The 13,096-nt window shown below is 45.0% G+C and overlaps 1 protein-coding gene across 4 annotated transcripts in view; it reads left to right on the top strand.

The window, feature by feature from the left end:
• The window catches only part of ACSL1 (acyl-CoA synthetase long chain family member 1), a 113,030-nt gene that overhangs the window by 64,842 nt on the left and 35,092 nt on the right, over positions 1–13,096 (top strand). For all 4 annotated transcript variants that reach the window (XM_040334098.1, XM_040334075.1, XM_040334083.1 and 1 more), the window contains exons 6-8: positions 1,808–1,907; positions 3,040–3,218; positions 5,758–5,790. In XM_040334098.1, the coding sequence (XP_040190032.1) occupies positions 1,808–1,907; positions 3,040–3,218; positions 5,758–5,790 (312 nt within the window). The remainder of the gene's footprint in view (positions 1–1,807; positions 1,908–3,039; positions 3,219–5,757; positions 5,791–13,096) is intronic.

Here is a 13,096-nt window from a genome sequence, read left to right as displayed (position 1 = left end):
CCCCAGATGCAGGGAGGGATCGATAAAACAAACTTTTTACACAATGCCGAGGATTAATCCCTTAAGTTCCACAGTGAGTAGAACAAGTATGCTATGCTGCATATACAGACAGATTTTTACTGTTGTAGGTTTAGTAACACTTTAAGGCAGGGATATGCAATTAGCGGACCTCCAGCTGTTGCAAAACTACAAGTCCCATCATGCCTCCGACTCTGGGTGTCATGCTTGTGGCTGTCAGAGTCTTGCTATGCCTCATGGGAATCGTAGTTCTGCAACAGCTGGAGGTCCGCTAATTGCATATCCCCGCTTTAAGGGTTACGCCCCACCCAACCCCTACCCTGTCCTGCCCCTAATCATGCCCTCGTAAATTATCTTATGAAATGACACTTAAATGTTTTATGCAGAATTAAGTTACAAAAATAAATATGAACAACAACTTTATTAATACAGCCTCGCATGTGCCCATCATTGAAGCATGACCTGTGCAGAGGAAGAGAGGGCGGCTGGATCATCAGAGTGGGAATTGCCTGTTGTAACGGCATACAATAAAATTGCCATCCGCTCAAGGTCACACACAGCCTCGCCTCATGACCCGGCGCCTGTGACACACAAAACACCAGTCCAATGCTGGGATGTGTTCTGTCTGTCACAAGAGCTGGGTCAGAAGGCGGGGCTGCATGTGACCACGAGCCAACGGCGATTTCAAATGTAAGCTGTTATAGTGGGCAATCTCCGCTTTGTGATCCGGCCAGCTCGCCTCTTCCCTCCCGAAGGGCGATCGCTGGGAGAAAGGGCTACCATTCAACACTGCCTGCCAGCGGTGCTTGCCCCCCCCCCTGCTCAGAGGCAACCCAACGCTCGCCAGAAACCAAAATGCGAGTAGAAAATATGTAAAAGATTATGTAGGGGGAGGTGCAAAGAGGCTGGGTCAGCACAGATGGTCATTTAAACACTCTTGGAAGAGGACAGTTCTATGACATGCAAGGAGGAGGGAGTAGGCTGTGTCAGGAAATAGACCCTTCCTGGAGGGGTCAAACTCCTTGGCAAGTTAAGAAGAAAGAAATCTAAATGAATGAATCATTCATTAATGGGGAAAAGAAAAAGGCTTTTGCAAGTAAGCATTTCAAATACTTTGTCTAGACATAATGCACGCAGACATTTTTTTTTTTTTTTTCACTGGATCTTGATGCGTAAAAAACATTATGGGTGTTGAGGGACTGAATGACTGCCAGAGGTCATTCTGCGCATGCGCCACTGCCACATGACTGAGTCATTCAGGACTGGCAATTAGACAGTGTGTAATAGGTGACAGCTTTGCACACTGATTAGTTTGCATGTTAGCCCTGAGCAGTGGAAGCAGCCTTTGCACTGTACGTATTTAAAAGTTGGCACAAATGTTTACATGGGCACAATGTAAAATACTGCCCAAACCTAGAATCGTAAATGCACATTTTCTAGTCTTTGGTTTATGCAACTAAATGCTGTGGATGAAAATGTAGCAGTGTGCATAACATACAGTATTGCTGCGTTCAGATTCATGTAAGTTACTAATCTGTATGTGGCAAATTGTATACCTGTATGAATGAGCCTTAAAGGCTGTGTGCCTATAAATTCTAGTAAGTATGTCCTGATATTTTGTGCAAAGTAAATACTCACTGCACCAATAGTATCCTTGGGTCTAACTAGGCCTCCTAAAACTTTCTGTTCCATATACAGAACCTGTAGTCATACATCTTTATATGTGAAACAAGGTTGGCTGTGCTAAATTGAATACATATTTAAATGTATTAATGTCGTCTGTTTACAGTGGATAATCACAGAACTGAGCTGTTATACCTACTCTATGGTGGCTGTTCCTCTGTATGATACGCTAGGAGCTGAAGCTATTACATACATCATAAACAAAGGTAATTTTTAATTTTGGTTTTTTATTCTTTTTTAAAGAATACTTCTCCAATAGGCACTTCTACCGCTGTCCTTTTAAAATACTACCTGGTAAAATACTACCTGGTAAATATAAAGGAACAAGAAAATTGTATAATGTATGGCCAGCCTAAAGCAACAATGGAAAATATTTTTTTGTGTAGATGAATGTTGATTGTAGATGAAGTGTGGTCTGGATAGTTGTGGGGTTAAAAGATAATGTTGTCACTTTTAATTGGGTGAAGGGATAGGGTAACAAATTCTGTATATGCTTAATTTTTGTTAGCACTTTTTATTCAAGCTAATAAACTACTGTAAGCGCTAAATCACACCTGACCTCTAGATTAACTGCAAGCTTCTTACCACCTTATGGATTAATTCTGTTTTTGACAATAAAAGGCAACTTTTCACTTTAGAAACTAACTGTAGGAGAACACTGTTGTCTTAGTGTACTGTGTTCTCGAGTGCAGAGTGTGCCATCAAGCCTTGTCCAAATTTTAAAATGTAACCAAGAGTATGCAGCATGAGGGTTCAATTATCAATTGGGGACCAGTATGCACCACACAATATCACTAATTTAGAACCACTATGCAGGTTATCAAGGAGTTGAAGGGTTTATACAGTTGAGCGGTCACTGTCCACCGACTGGTCAAGGCAATAGGCTCCTGCAATTCCTAATTCACAGCTTAAAATTACTTAAGTGACAGGTTTCCTTTAATCATAAACATGAAAGGAGCAGTAATATGCGATTTGGTGCTGAAGTTTATGTTGCTGTTTATGTCCCAGTTTGGGAGATTTACACCTCTGTATTGATTATTGTCCCCCAAGACCAAAAGTAAAGGGAAATTCAAAATTTAAGTGAGGGTAAATCTTCCTGTGGAGACAATTGTGGGATTCCCCTCGCTTTGAGAAATTGTCCTTCATTTGTTGTGTTTCCAGGACTGGAAATGAGGGGAATCTCCACAACCGTATGCTAAAAATGACCTGAGTTTTGTCTGTTTGGGGGGGGGGGGACGAATGGTGTAAAGGGCAATTGATCATATAGTATGTTATACAATATTACAGCTTGGGTTTCTTTGGAAAGTAGTTGAAGCATTTTTTTTTTTCTTATACTAGCGCAAATTTCGTTGATATTCTGTGACAACACTGACAAGGCTAAGCTACTCCTATCCAATGTTGAAAATGGAGACACGCCTATCCTTCGCACCGTTGTGCTCATGGATCCTTTTGATGAGGATCTTGTGGAGCGTGGCAAGAAATGTGGAGTGGAGATCATCAGCCTGAAGGAAATAGAGGTTGGTAGCATTAAAAAAAAAAAAAGAAAAAGAAAAAAGTTACTGTGGAGGTTGCCATTGCTTATATCCTCTTTTGACGATACTACTTCTCTGGCTGTCATGCCAATCCCAAAGCTTCAGCTAAGGAAATGGCATGGAATGGCTGGGCTGATGAGGTTTTCTGAATTCTCCAAGGTGTTTTTTTTGATCCACAAATTTCTTCTAGGTCAGTGGCTTTGAAAATGTTGAAGCTTTACTTTAGACAGCAGAGGTCAGCAGTGACAATCCTGCATATTTTTTTAGGTACCGTTGCATCTATTTTACATTCTACATCACTAGAAGCAGTCTATGTAGTCTGTATGCCTAGTGCCCTTATCAATAAATCAAACTCTCACAAATGGCCATATCTTTCAAAAAAGACCATCAAAACTTCCATTTCCTGCTGCCTGCGCTGCAAGAACCCTGCTCAGATACTGAGAAATGTTGATCTGCTGTGTCTCCAGCAGCTATTGCTGTTCTGTTCTCACCTGCACATTACTTCTGTATAAGGTAATGCATGAAGGTCACCAGGAGAAACCAGTGGAAGCTGCAGGGGACTCAGGACATCAACACTCCTACAAGTGTCCAGTGGATTTCTGGGTAGCACAGGCAGCGGGAAAGATGACTATTGACTGTATTCTTTACAAGCATGGCTGTTTGAAGGGATATACTTGGTGACCAGGTCACATTAAGTGCACTAATATACAATATATATATATATATATATATATATATATATATATATATATATATATATATATATATATATATATATATAATTTTTTTTTTTTTTTTTTAAGTTATTTGTCATAAGCGAAGCACACAATTGGGTGGATGTTTTAAACCTTGTAAATTTAGCAGGATGATATGCTGGTAGATTAGGGACGGAGCAACAGACGGCATCCTCTTCTGACTTTGAAAGTATTTTCTATCATAAAAATACTTTTATACTTTTTTTTATTGTTTTTTAATTTTTTGTTTTTTTGGTGTTGTGTGCTTGTTTTTAAGGTTTATATAGATCTCATAAAAATTGGTGAAACATTTTAAGAATAGTATGTGCAACATATGTGTAATGCTTAGCAGAGTCCCTGATTTTATTTATTTTTTTCCCCCAAAAATGTTCAGCTCCTTTTTGTTCTTCTTTAATTTTCTTCAATTACTTTCCTATATTTTGACATTGATTTGACTATATTCCCATTTTTTGTCCCGTTGGCATTGTCCTTAAATGTATTATCTAGTGGGCTTAAAGTGATACTAAACACACACTGTTTAATTTTACATTATCCTTTCTTTTTCTGTGTATGGATGCTGGCACTAATTATTTTAATAAAAGTGCCTTTTTCCTAATTGATATACAGCCGTCACATGACCCAGCTCTTTCCAAGCCTGTCTGCATCGAAACCTAAGCAGGAAGAGCTTCTCGTCCTCGGTTGCTGGTCATATGTTAAAAAAGCAAACAAAAAAAGCAGCCTTTGGCCCCTCTCTCACGGCCTGCCAGTTTTGACAGTGGACCTGAACGACCGCTCCATACATCTCTGTGGAGCATCGGATGTCAGCGGAGACATGTCTGCTGAAATCCGATCTGCTAAAATCAGTCCATATCGGATCGGGTGAGATCTGTTGAAAACGGACATGCTGTCTGTTTTCATCAGATTTCTCCATAGGAGACAGCGGAGTCAGAGAGGGACCTGTCATCTGCTAGATCAGCAGAGATTTCTCCCGCTGAGCTGGCGGACTCCATAGCTACGGAGTCTGCCTCGTCTGAATGAGGCCTTTTGCAATACAGAGTAAAAATGAAAAACTGTTTTAAATTTAGCATACAAATATGTATTTGAAATCTTTATTTGGTGTAGATAACATGGTGTGGGTGGCTTTCTGTCAAGCCCCTCCAGCCTGTGTTGTCGAATCCTGTAATATCCCCCCCCCCCCCCCCCATTGGCAGGTTAGTAGACAGTAAGGAGGGAGTGAGTGGGCTGTAAATTTCCATTGTGTATACGCCCACATGTGTGAATATAGTCACATGGGCTTCTCGGATGTCGCAAGGCGGAAATGCTCAGCATAGAAACTTACTGAAAACTGAGCATGTGCAGAGTTGCCACCACAGCTGCAAAATCCCTAGCTGAATTGGTGACATGAACAGAAGGGGGAGATGGAGAGCAGCAGGATCAACCAAGGTTTTTTTTTTTTTTGCAGAATGCATAGTGACTGAAGATGAACAGCATGTAATACATTATTTATTGATATTTTTATTTATGTGGGTTTAGTAACACTTTAAAGCTTGACCACAAATAAAATTGGAGAATGTGTAGTAAACGAATAAGATGCACAGTTGGCATGTAGGATTCTGTATGGACTGTTAATAATCAATAAAATTGACATGATGGATGAGTCTTTCACATTTTACCTGCTGTCTCTATTGTGATGTAATGTCTGCATTATGCTATCATTCCATGAGCTTTGCTTTATATTGTATAGTATGGTTTGTATTAATAACCTTTCATTATTCTGTCTCCCAATTCAGGAGGAGGGTAGGGATCATCATGAGAAACCAAAGGTGAGCAGGCATTATTTCGTACAGAAGATCACGTACGCTGAAAATGCTTTCTGAAAAGGATCATTCATAATCCTATTTGAAATGTAGTAAGACGCACAAGTGGGCACAAAGGCCCTGTTTCATTGTAAATTGACCTGATCTGAACATACGTTGTAAATTCTGATTAACCACTTCCATACCGGGCACTTACGCACCTTCCTGCCCAAGCCAATTTTCAGCTTTCAGCACTGTCGCACTTTGAATGACAATTGCGCGGTCGTGCTACACTGTACCCAAACAATTTTTTTATCATTTTGTTCCCACAAATAGAGCTTTCTTTTGGTGGTATTTGATCACCTCTGCGGTTTTTATTTTTTGCGCTATAAACAAAAGAAAAGTGACAATTTTAAAAAAAAAACACAATTTCTCTTATCGTCCATGGACGGACACAGCTCCTTAAATCTTGACAAGTGGGTTATGTTCCCTGTTTACAGGAGAGGACTAGGCAGAAACATGTTAAATAGTTAAATACATGTTACATTAACAGAGTTGAACAGCCCCGCCCAGGGGGCGGTCCCTCCAGACATAACCCTCCTCACTGCAGCTTGCAGCCTCAGTTTCGTTCTGCCTAGCAAAGGAGAAGGACGTATGGCTCCCTTTGGGCCCAGCGCCCTGAGGAGAAATTTTATTTTATTTTACTTTACTTTTTCTTGAAGAATCTTCTTTCAACTGTTGGCTGAGAGACAGGCTGGATATTATAGATCCTTGTAGTCTACTCAGTCCGACCAGCAAGCGTGGGCACACCTTTGCAAAGAGGCTTGGTCTGCCACGCCATACCTCATGACTCCTGAGGTGGCCGGTGAGCTTTGCTCCGAGGTCCACATATGACTGAGCTGTGGTGTTGTCTCAATCACAGTGGACCGGGCCGACAGCTACCTCCATTGCGGTTGTAGGTCTGTCAGGAATGCGTCAGCGAGTCCTCGCTCGGACGGGTAAGTACAGTCCCTCCTGCTTCGGTGGGTTGGTACAGCTGGGCATTCCTGGGGTTTGGGGGTCCCTTCCCCTTACTTCCCTGCTCCTTTCCCTTGCTGCATTGCTAACATTGCCGCTGTCAGGGGGGAGGGGGCCTTCCTGAGGGGACTGTGTTATCTGGCCTGTGCTTTTTCTTTTTTGTATTGGGCTTTCCTGTGAGGTAAAAAGCCTTGTGATGAGCACAGATGTTTATGATTATACTTCAGCAGACGCTGACTGATTGGTGACACCTGTAATGGTTTTGCTTTTTATGCTGTATCTGTGACTTGTCCTTAAATAAAACAGCCCTAGGAGGCTTTTCCTGTTTAAACACAGGTCCCTGCAAAAGTTACCTCACGGTTCTTTTCCTCTCACAGACAGCACTGGGCAGTCTCCTCCTGAGGGAGTCCCCTGGTTACCCCTGGTCAGCGCAGCAAGTGAGTGAGAGGCCCTGTATGGGGTTCTAGGAGCTTTTGTCTATTTGTATGGACAGGTGTGCATATTATAATACACACTATGTAAATATTGGAGTCAGTATCTGGGTCCTTCCCCACATGCTGGTGGTGGCAGCAGGTGTTAGCACCTGTGATTCCCACAGAGTTTTTATTGTTAGTCCTGGACACAGTTTGTGCCAGGGTGGGGGTGGACTGCGGGCGGGCGGTAAAAGAGTGCCCCCTTCCCCCGTTATCCCCTGGGGAATGCTCTGTTATGGAGCCATGGACTAGGTACCTAGTTAAAAAAAAAAAAAAAAAAGGCAGAATAAGGCATTTATGGGTGCGCTTTTTACTGCTGCAAGGGACTCTCCTAAGCTGCATAGTGCAGCTGGGTTTCCGCCGAGGGCTCGGTCTTTTTTGGATCACACAAATCAGACCGCTGTGTAGGTTTTTTCCTTCTGTGCCCTTCTTTGATAACTTCTGAGATGCGGAATGAGAAAAGCCACTGAGGGCTTTTGTAGTCCCTCACCGCCGGGCGGGAACCCCCGCTTGTATGGATCTGACTGATAGAAGATCCGAAGTACTGACCCGTTCCATGTTTACCATGCTGGGGTCTGGCTTGCGGCCTATTGTGGCCACTACACTGGGGTCTCAGTGGTCGCTGGCGCTATTTTTTTGGGAGATTTTTCAATTACATTGAAAACTCCCATTGGCGCCCATTTTGTCGTAGCCACGCTATGGCGCAGCTTACATTGTGCTGGCCTTTTTCCTGTGGCCGCGTTCTGAACGCTCGGCGGCCATCTTGGAGTAGTCCTGACCCCTAGTGCTGTATACAACTCACAGAGTGAGCATTTTGCACCAGACAGTGGAGGAGCACCGACTCTCTCCTGAGGTTATTAGCCTAGCGGACCAGCTGGTCCAGGGCCTCATATAGGTCTGTGATGCTTCATTGAATGCTGCGCCCTTGTTATCCAGGGCGTCTGTTTCAGAATGGTTTTATGCACACGGTGGTGTAGTGCTTAACTCCATTACTTGGCAGCAAAAGAGTCATTGGTTCAAATCTGCACACTGACGCCAATCTGCCTGGAGCTTGCATTGTCGCTCCCTGTGTCTGTGTGGGTTTCCTCCGGGTACTCCGGTTTCCTCCAAAGACATGTGTGCATACACCTACATAATATACATACACACTATGTGTGTGTGTATTATTTAGGGGCAACCCTCCCAGGCCGTCAAAGGCCCAGCTGGGGGACTAATCTGTCCCTGGGTGCATAAGCCGATCACGCCGGCACCCAAATCCTGCCAATGTATATAGCCTTCCCTCCCTGTCTCTAGGTGGGAGGGGCGGCTTGCAGGTTCACAATTCAGTGAAACCTCCCTGCTCTACGACTAGTGGGTCTGCGAGGTGGTCTCTTCGGAGTACTAGATAGGGTTTCCTCCTATCCACAGAACAAAGTTCTGTCCTTGTGTCTTCCCCTCCCGGCACGTCGGTCTGCCTTGGGCAGTGTGGGATTTGCTAAGCTGCAAGGTAATTTTACCTTTCCTGCAGGACGAGAGTTTTGGGGTTTTCTATGGGCCTCAGGCCCTAAATACCTTTGTGAACGTCGGGTAGTTCCGCATGGAATCCATTTGTTCGGTGGTAGCTGCGCTTCATCCGGGGGATGTCCTGACGTCCTCGGACATCAGGGACGCATACATGCATGTCCCGTTTTGCACATGTCACAGTGTTTTTTTCTGTGCTTCGTGATGAGAGAAGGGTCTCTGTCAGCCTGTGGCCCTCCCTTTTGATCTGGCGTCGGCACCATGGGTTTTCAGCTAGGAGCTCGCACTTATTTGAATTTTGTTGGGACAGCGAGGCTTTGCCTCATTGGCTACTTTGACGACTTTCTTCTGAGAGCAGCTTCTGTCTCCGACCTAGTGGATGGGTTATTCCCATTCAGACCCTCCGAAGATTCGGGTGGATGTTAAACGTTTAGGCCAGAAAGTGTAGCTCAGTGGCAGCAAGCCTGCCCTACATGTGTGCGACCCAGGGTTCAAATTATGGGCATGCTAGGTTCCGACTCAGCGTTGGAGTATCTAGTGTTGATCCAGACTCCTCAGTGGCAAAGGTCCTTCTTCCCCTGGAGAAATTGCAGACTCTTCAGTCTGCGGAGAAGGTATTGGCATCACGCAATCGGTCTTCTCTCCGGGCGCCTGCTGGTTCATGGTCTGTGGGTAGCCTACTTCAAGGTGGTACAGTATTCCCAGTTCCACACCCTGGTTTTCCAGTGGAACTACTGTCCAGGTGGTAAAAATCTCTTGTCTCTGAAATCATTAGATTCCTGTGCGCCACCTAGTCAGAGTCTCTCTGAGTTGGTGACAGAGATTCCCGACTCTTCGGTCCGGGAAGTTGTTCCTTCCTTCCAGTGGTCGGTGTTTACGACGAATGCCAGCTCACGGGTTGTGAACCTGGAGGTTCACAAAACTGGGGGGTCCAGTCGGCCCTGAGTCGCTGGACTTGCGTGGACCTATGACCACACCTCCTTGAATGTGTCTGGTCTCGGTAGCTACCCAGGGTCGGGCCTGGCTAGTGCCTGGTGGAAGACCGCCTGGGAATACCAGGTGCTGTCTACTGTTCATTGTCCTACTATTTTAGGCGATCAGGCTATGCTTCTCCTTGTGGTCGACCAATCTGGTTTCAGCCGGACAACGCCACGGCCGTGGCTTCAGTCTACCATCAGGTATGCCGGCAGGCAGACTACTGGAGTCGCCAGATGCTGGACCAGGGCGACTGGTCTTTGTGCTTGGGGTTTTTCGGCTCCCTTGCAGGAGGTGAGCCTCACATGGCATGGATCTCCTGGCAGCTTGTCTCCGCCGCAAGGGTGTCAGTTAGTGGCCAGGTCTAGTGATCTTGTACAGACGCGTCAGTCGCGCTGGTGGCCCTGTGGGGTCTGTATCGGTGATTTTTTGCCATTCCTCCATGGTAGTTGCTTCCTCGGCCGCTCCACAGAGTGGATGCTGAGGAGATCCCGATGATTCTAATCGCTCCAGATTACTCTCGGCGTCCTTGGTACGCTGATATCGGGCGCCTGGTAGCGGAGGCACCCTGGCGATTGCCAGGGCAGGAGGTTCCTGTCTCAAGGTCCCATACTTCCTCCTGTTGTACAGTCACTGACTTGCTTAACATGGTTATTGGAAGCCAGACTTTAGGTGACCAGGGTCTGTCTGACTCGGTCATCTCAACAGGGCACCGTAGTCTTCTTCCGGAGGATCTACCGTCGCACCTCTCTTGGTGCGAAGGGATGGAGTGACGTCCACGGGCGTACTTTCAATGTCCAGGGTCCTGCTGTTTTTAAAGCTTGGATTGGATCTAAAAATTGCTTAAAGCACCGTTTGGGGGCAGATTTCAGCCTTGGCTGTGTTCTTTTAGTGGCCTTTTTGCGGCCCGTTCCCTGGTGGGTCCCCTTTTTTTGTGTGCAAGGGGTTTGTCATATACTTTCCCCTCTTGGCCCATCTCTTCCCCCATGAGTTTTGACTCTGGTGCTCTCGGTTCTTCAGGAACCTTCCTTTTGGAAACATCAGAGAGATTTTCTCTTGACACTATCTCAGAAGGTGGCCCCTTTAGTGGCCTTTACCTCTGTTAGAGGGGTTTCTGAGTTGGCGGTCTTGTCTTGCAAGCCGCCATGCTTGATCCCCCATAAGGATTAGGTGATGGTGCGCCCGCGACCTTCCCTTCTTCCGAAGGAGGTTTCGGCCTTTCATACTTTAGGCGTGGTACGCGCTTTGCGGGTATACCAGCCTACTACGGCTCCATTTCGGAGCTTCTGACTCTCTTTTGTGTCGGTGTCTGGTCCACAAAAGGGCCTGGCGGTCTCGTCGACCACCATTTCTCGGTGGATCGGGCAGGCCGTCATACAGGCCTATGCTCCTAAGGGCGGGCCCCCCTTTCCGGTCACGGCACTTTCGACCAGGGCAATTGGTGCTTCCTGGGTTTTTTTTTTTTTTTTTCCCGACATCATGCGTCGGTCTCACAGGTGTGCGAGGCGGCGATTTGCTCGTCCGTTCACGCTTTTTCCAGAATTTACATGGTTGCTGTGAGTGCATCTTATGATGTTTTTTTCAGCCGCTAGTTTTTGCCGGCGGCTGTTTAAAGTTGCACCTCCTCCGTTGAGGAGCTCTGCTTGTTTTGGGGTGAAGTTAAAATTGTTTTTACTGATATATTTCCCACCCCTCGTTTTTTGACACTGCTTGGGGACGTCCCACTTGTCAAGATTTAAGGAGCTGTGTCCGTCCATGGACGATAAGAGAAAATAGGATTTTTTGTACTCACCGTAAAATCCTTTTCTCTGAAGTCCATGGACGGACACAGCTCCCACCCCTCCTTTTTAGGTTTGTACTGCTTGTTACGAACTGAGGCTGCAAGCTGCAGTGAGGAGGGTTATGTCTGGAGGGACCGCCCCCTGGGCGGGGCTGTTCAACTCTGTTAATGTAACATGTATTTAACTATTTAACATGTTTCTGCCTAGTCCTCTCCTGTAAACAGGGAACATAACCCACTTGTCAAGATTTAAGGAGCTGTGTCCGTCCATGGACTTCAGAGAAAAGGATTTTACGGTGAGTACAAAAAATCCTATTTTTTTTACTTTTTTATTTAATAAATATCACAATTTTTTAAAAAAAAAAACGTTTTTTTCCCTCAGTTTAGGCCGATACTTATTCTTCTACATATTTTTGGTAAAAAAAATCGCAATGATCATATATTGATTGGTTTGCGCAAAAGTTATAGCGTTTACAAAATAGGTGATAGATTTATGGCATTTTTATTTTATTAATTTTTTTTACTAGTATTGGCGGCGATTTGCGATTTTTTTTTTTTTTTTTTTTTTTTTACTGTCACCGTGACATTGCGGTGAACACATCGGACACTTTTGACACGTTTTTGGCGCCATTCACATTTATACAGCGATTAATGCGATAAATATGCACTAAGTACTGTATAAATGTGACTGGCATTCAAGGGGTTAACACTAGGGGGTGAGGGAGGGGTTAATATGTATACCTGTATTGTGTTCTAACTGTGGGGGAAGGGGGGTGACTGGGGGAGGTGACCGATCTATGTACAAGAGACACAGATCGGTCTCCTCTGTCCCCTGACAGGACGTGGAGCTCTGTGTTTACACACATAGCTCCACGTCACTGCTCTGTCGTTACCGATCGCGGGTACCTGGCGGACATCGCGACCACCAGGCACGCGCATCGGCATCTCGGGGCCGCCGCCGGCGCGCTCACGCGCCACCCAGTGGCCGGAGGAATACAGGACGTCAAAAGACGTCCTGTTGAATATTCAGAGTCACCGTGAAGCCGTCATTTGACGATGGCCCGGTGCTCAAGTGGTTAAACCATCTCCTTTTTAGATCTGCCACCAACTATGTAATGTAAAGGGTCTGTACATGGAATGGAATTTTAGGTTGCCCTCATATTGTGCCGTTTTGTGCAGCCCTGGAAGTATTTTCCCCCTTAATGACCGGGCCACTCTTTGCGATTTGGCACTACGTCGCTTTAACTGACAATTGCACGGTTGTGCGATGTTGTACCCAAACAAAACATTTTCCCCACAAATAGAGCTTTCTTTTGGTGGCTTCTGATCACCTCTGCGATTTATTTTTTGTGCTATAAACAAAGAGCGACAATTATGGAAATTTTTACTTTTTGCTATACTACATATCCAAAAAAAATGTATTCGACAGTTTAGGCCAATTTTATATATTCTTCTATAGATTTTTGATTAAAAAAAAACGCAATAGGCGTATATTGATTGGTTTGCTCAAAACTTATCGTGTCTACAAACTAGATGGAAAGATTTGGGGACTTTTTTTTTTTTATTATTTTTACAGGTAATGGCGGTC

Source organism: Rana temporaria, chromosome 1 (assembly GCF_905171775.1).
Source record: "Rana temporaria chromosome 1, aRanTem1.1, whole genome shotgun sequence".
NCBI classification, from domain to species: Eukaryota; Metazoa; Chordata; class Amphibia; order Anura; family Ranidae; genus Rana; species Rana temporaria.
The sequence above is the reverse complement of the archived record's forward strand: the minus strand, read 5'-3'. Positions and strand labels throughout refer to the sequence as shown.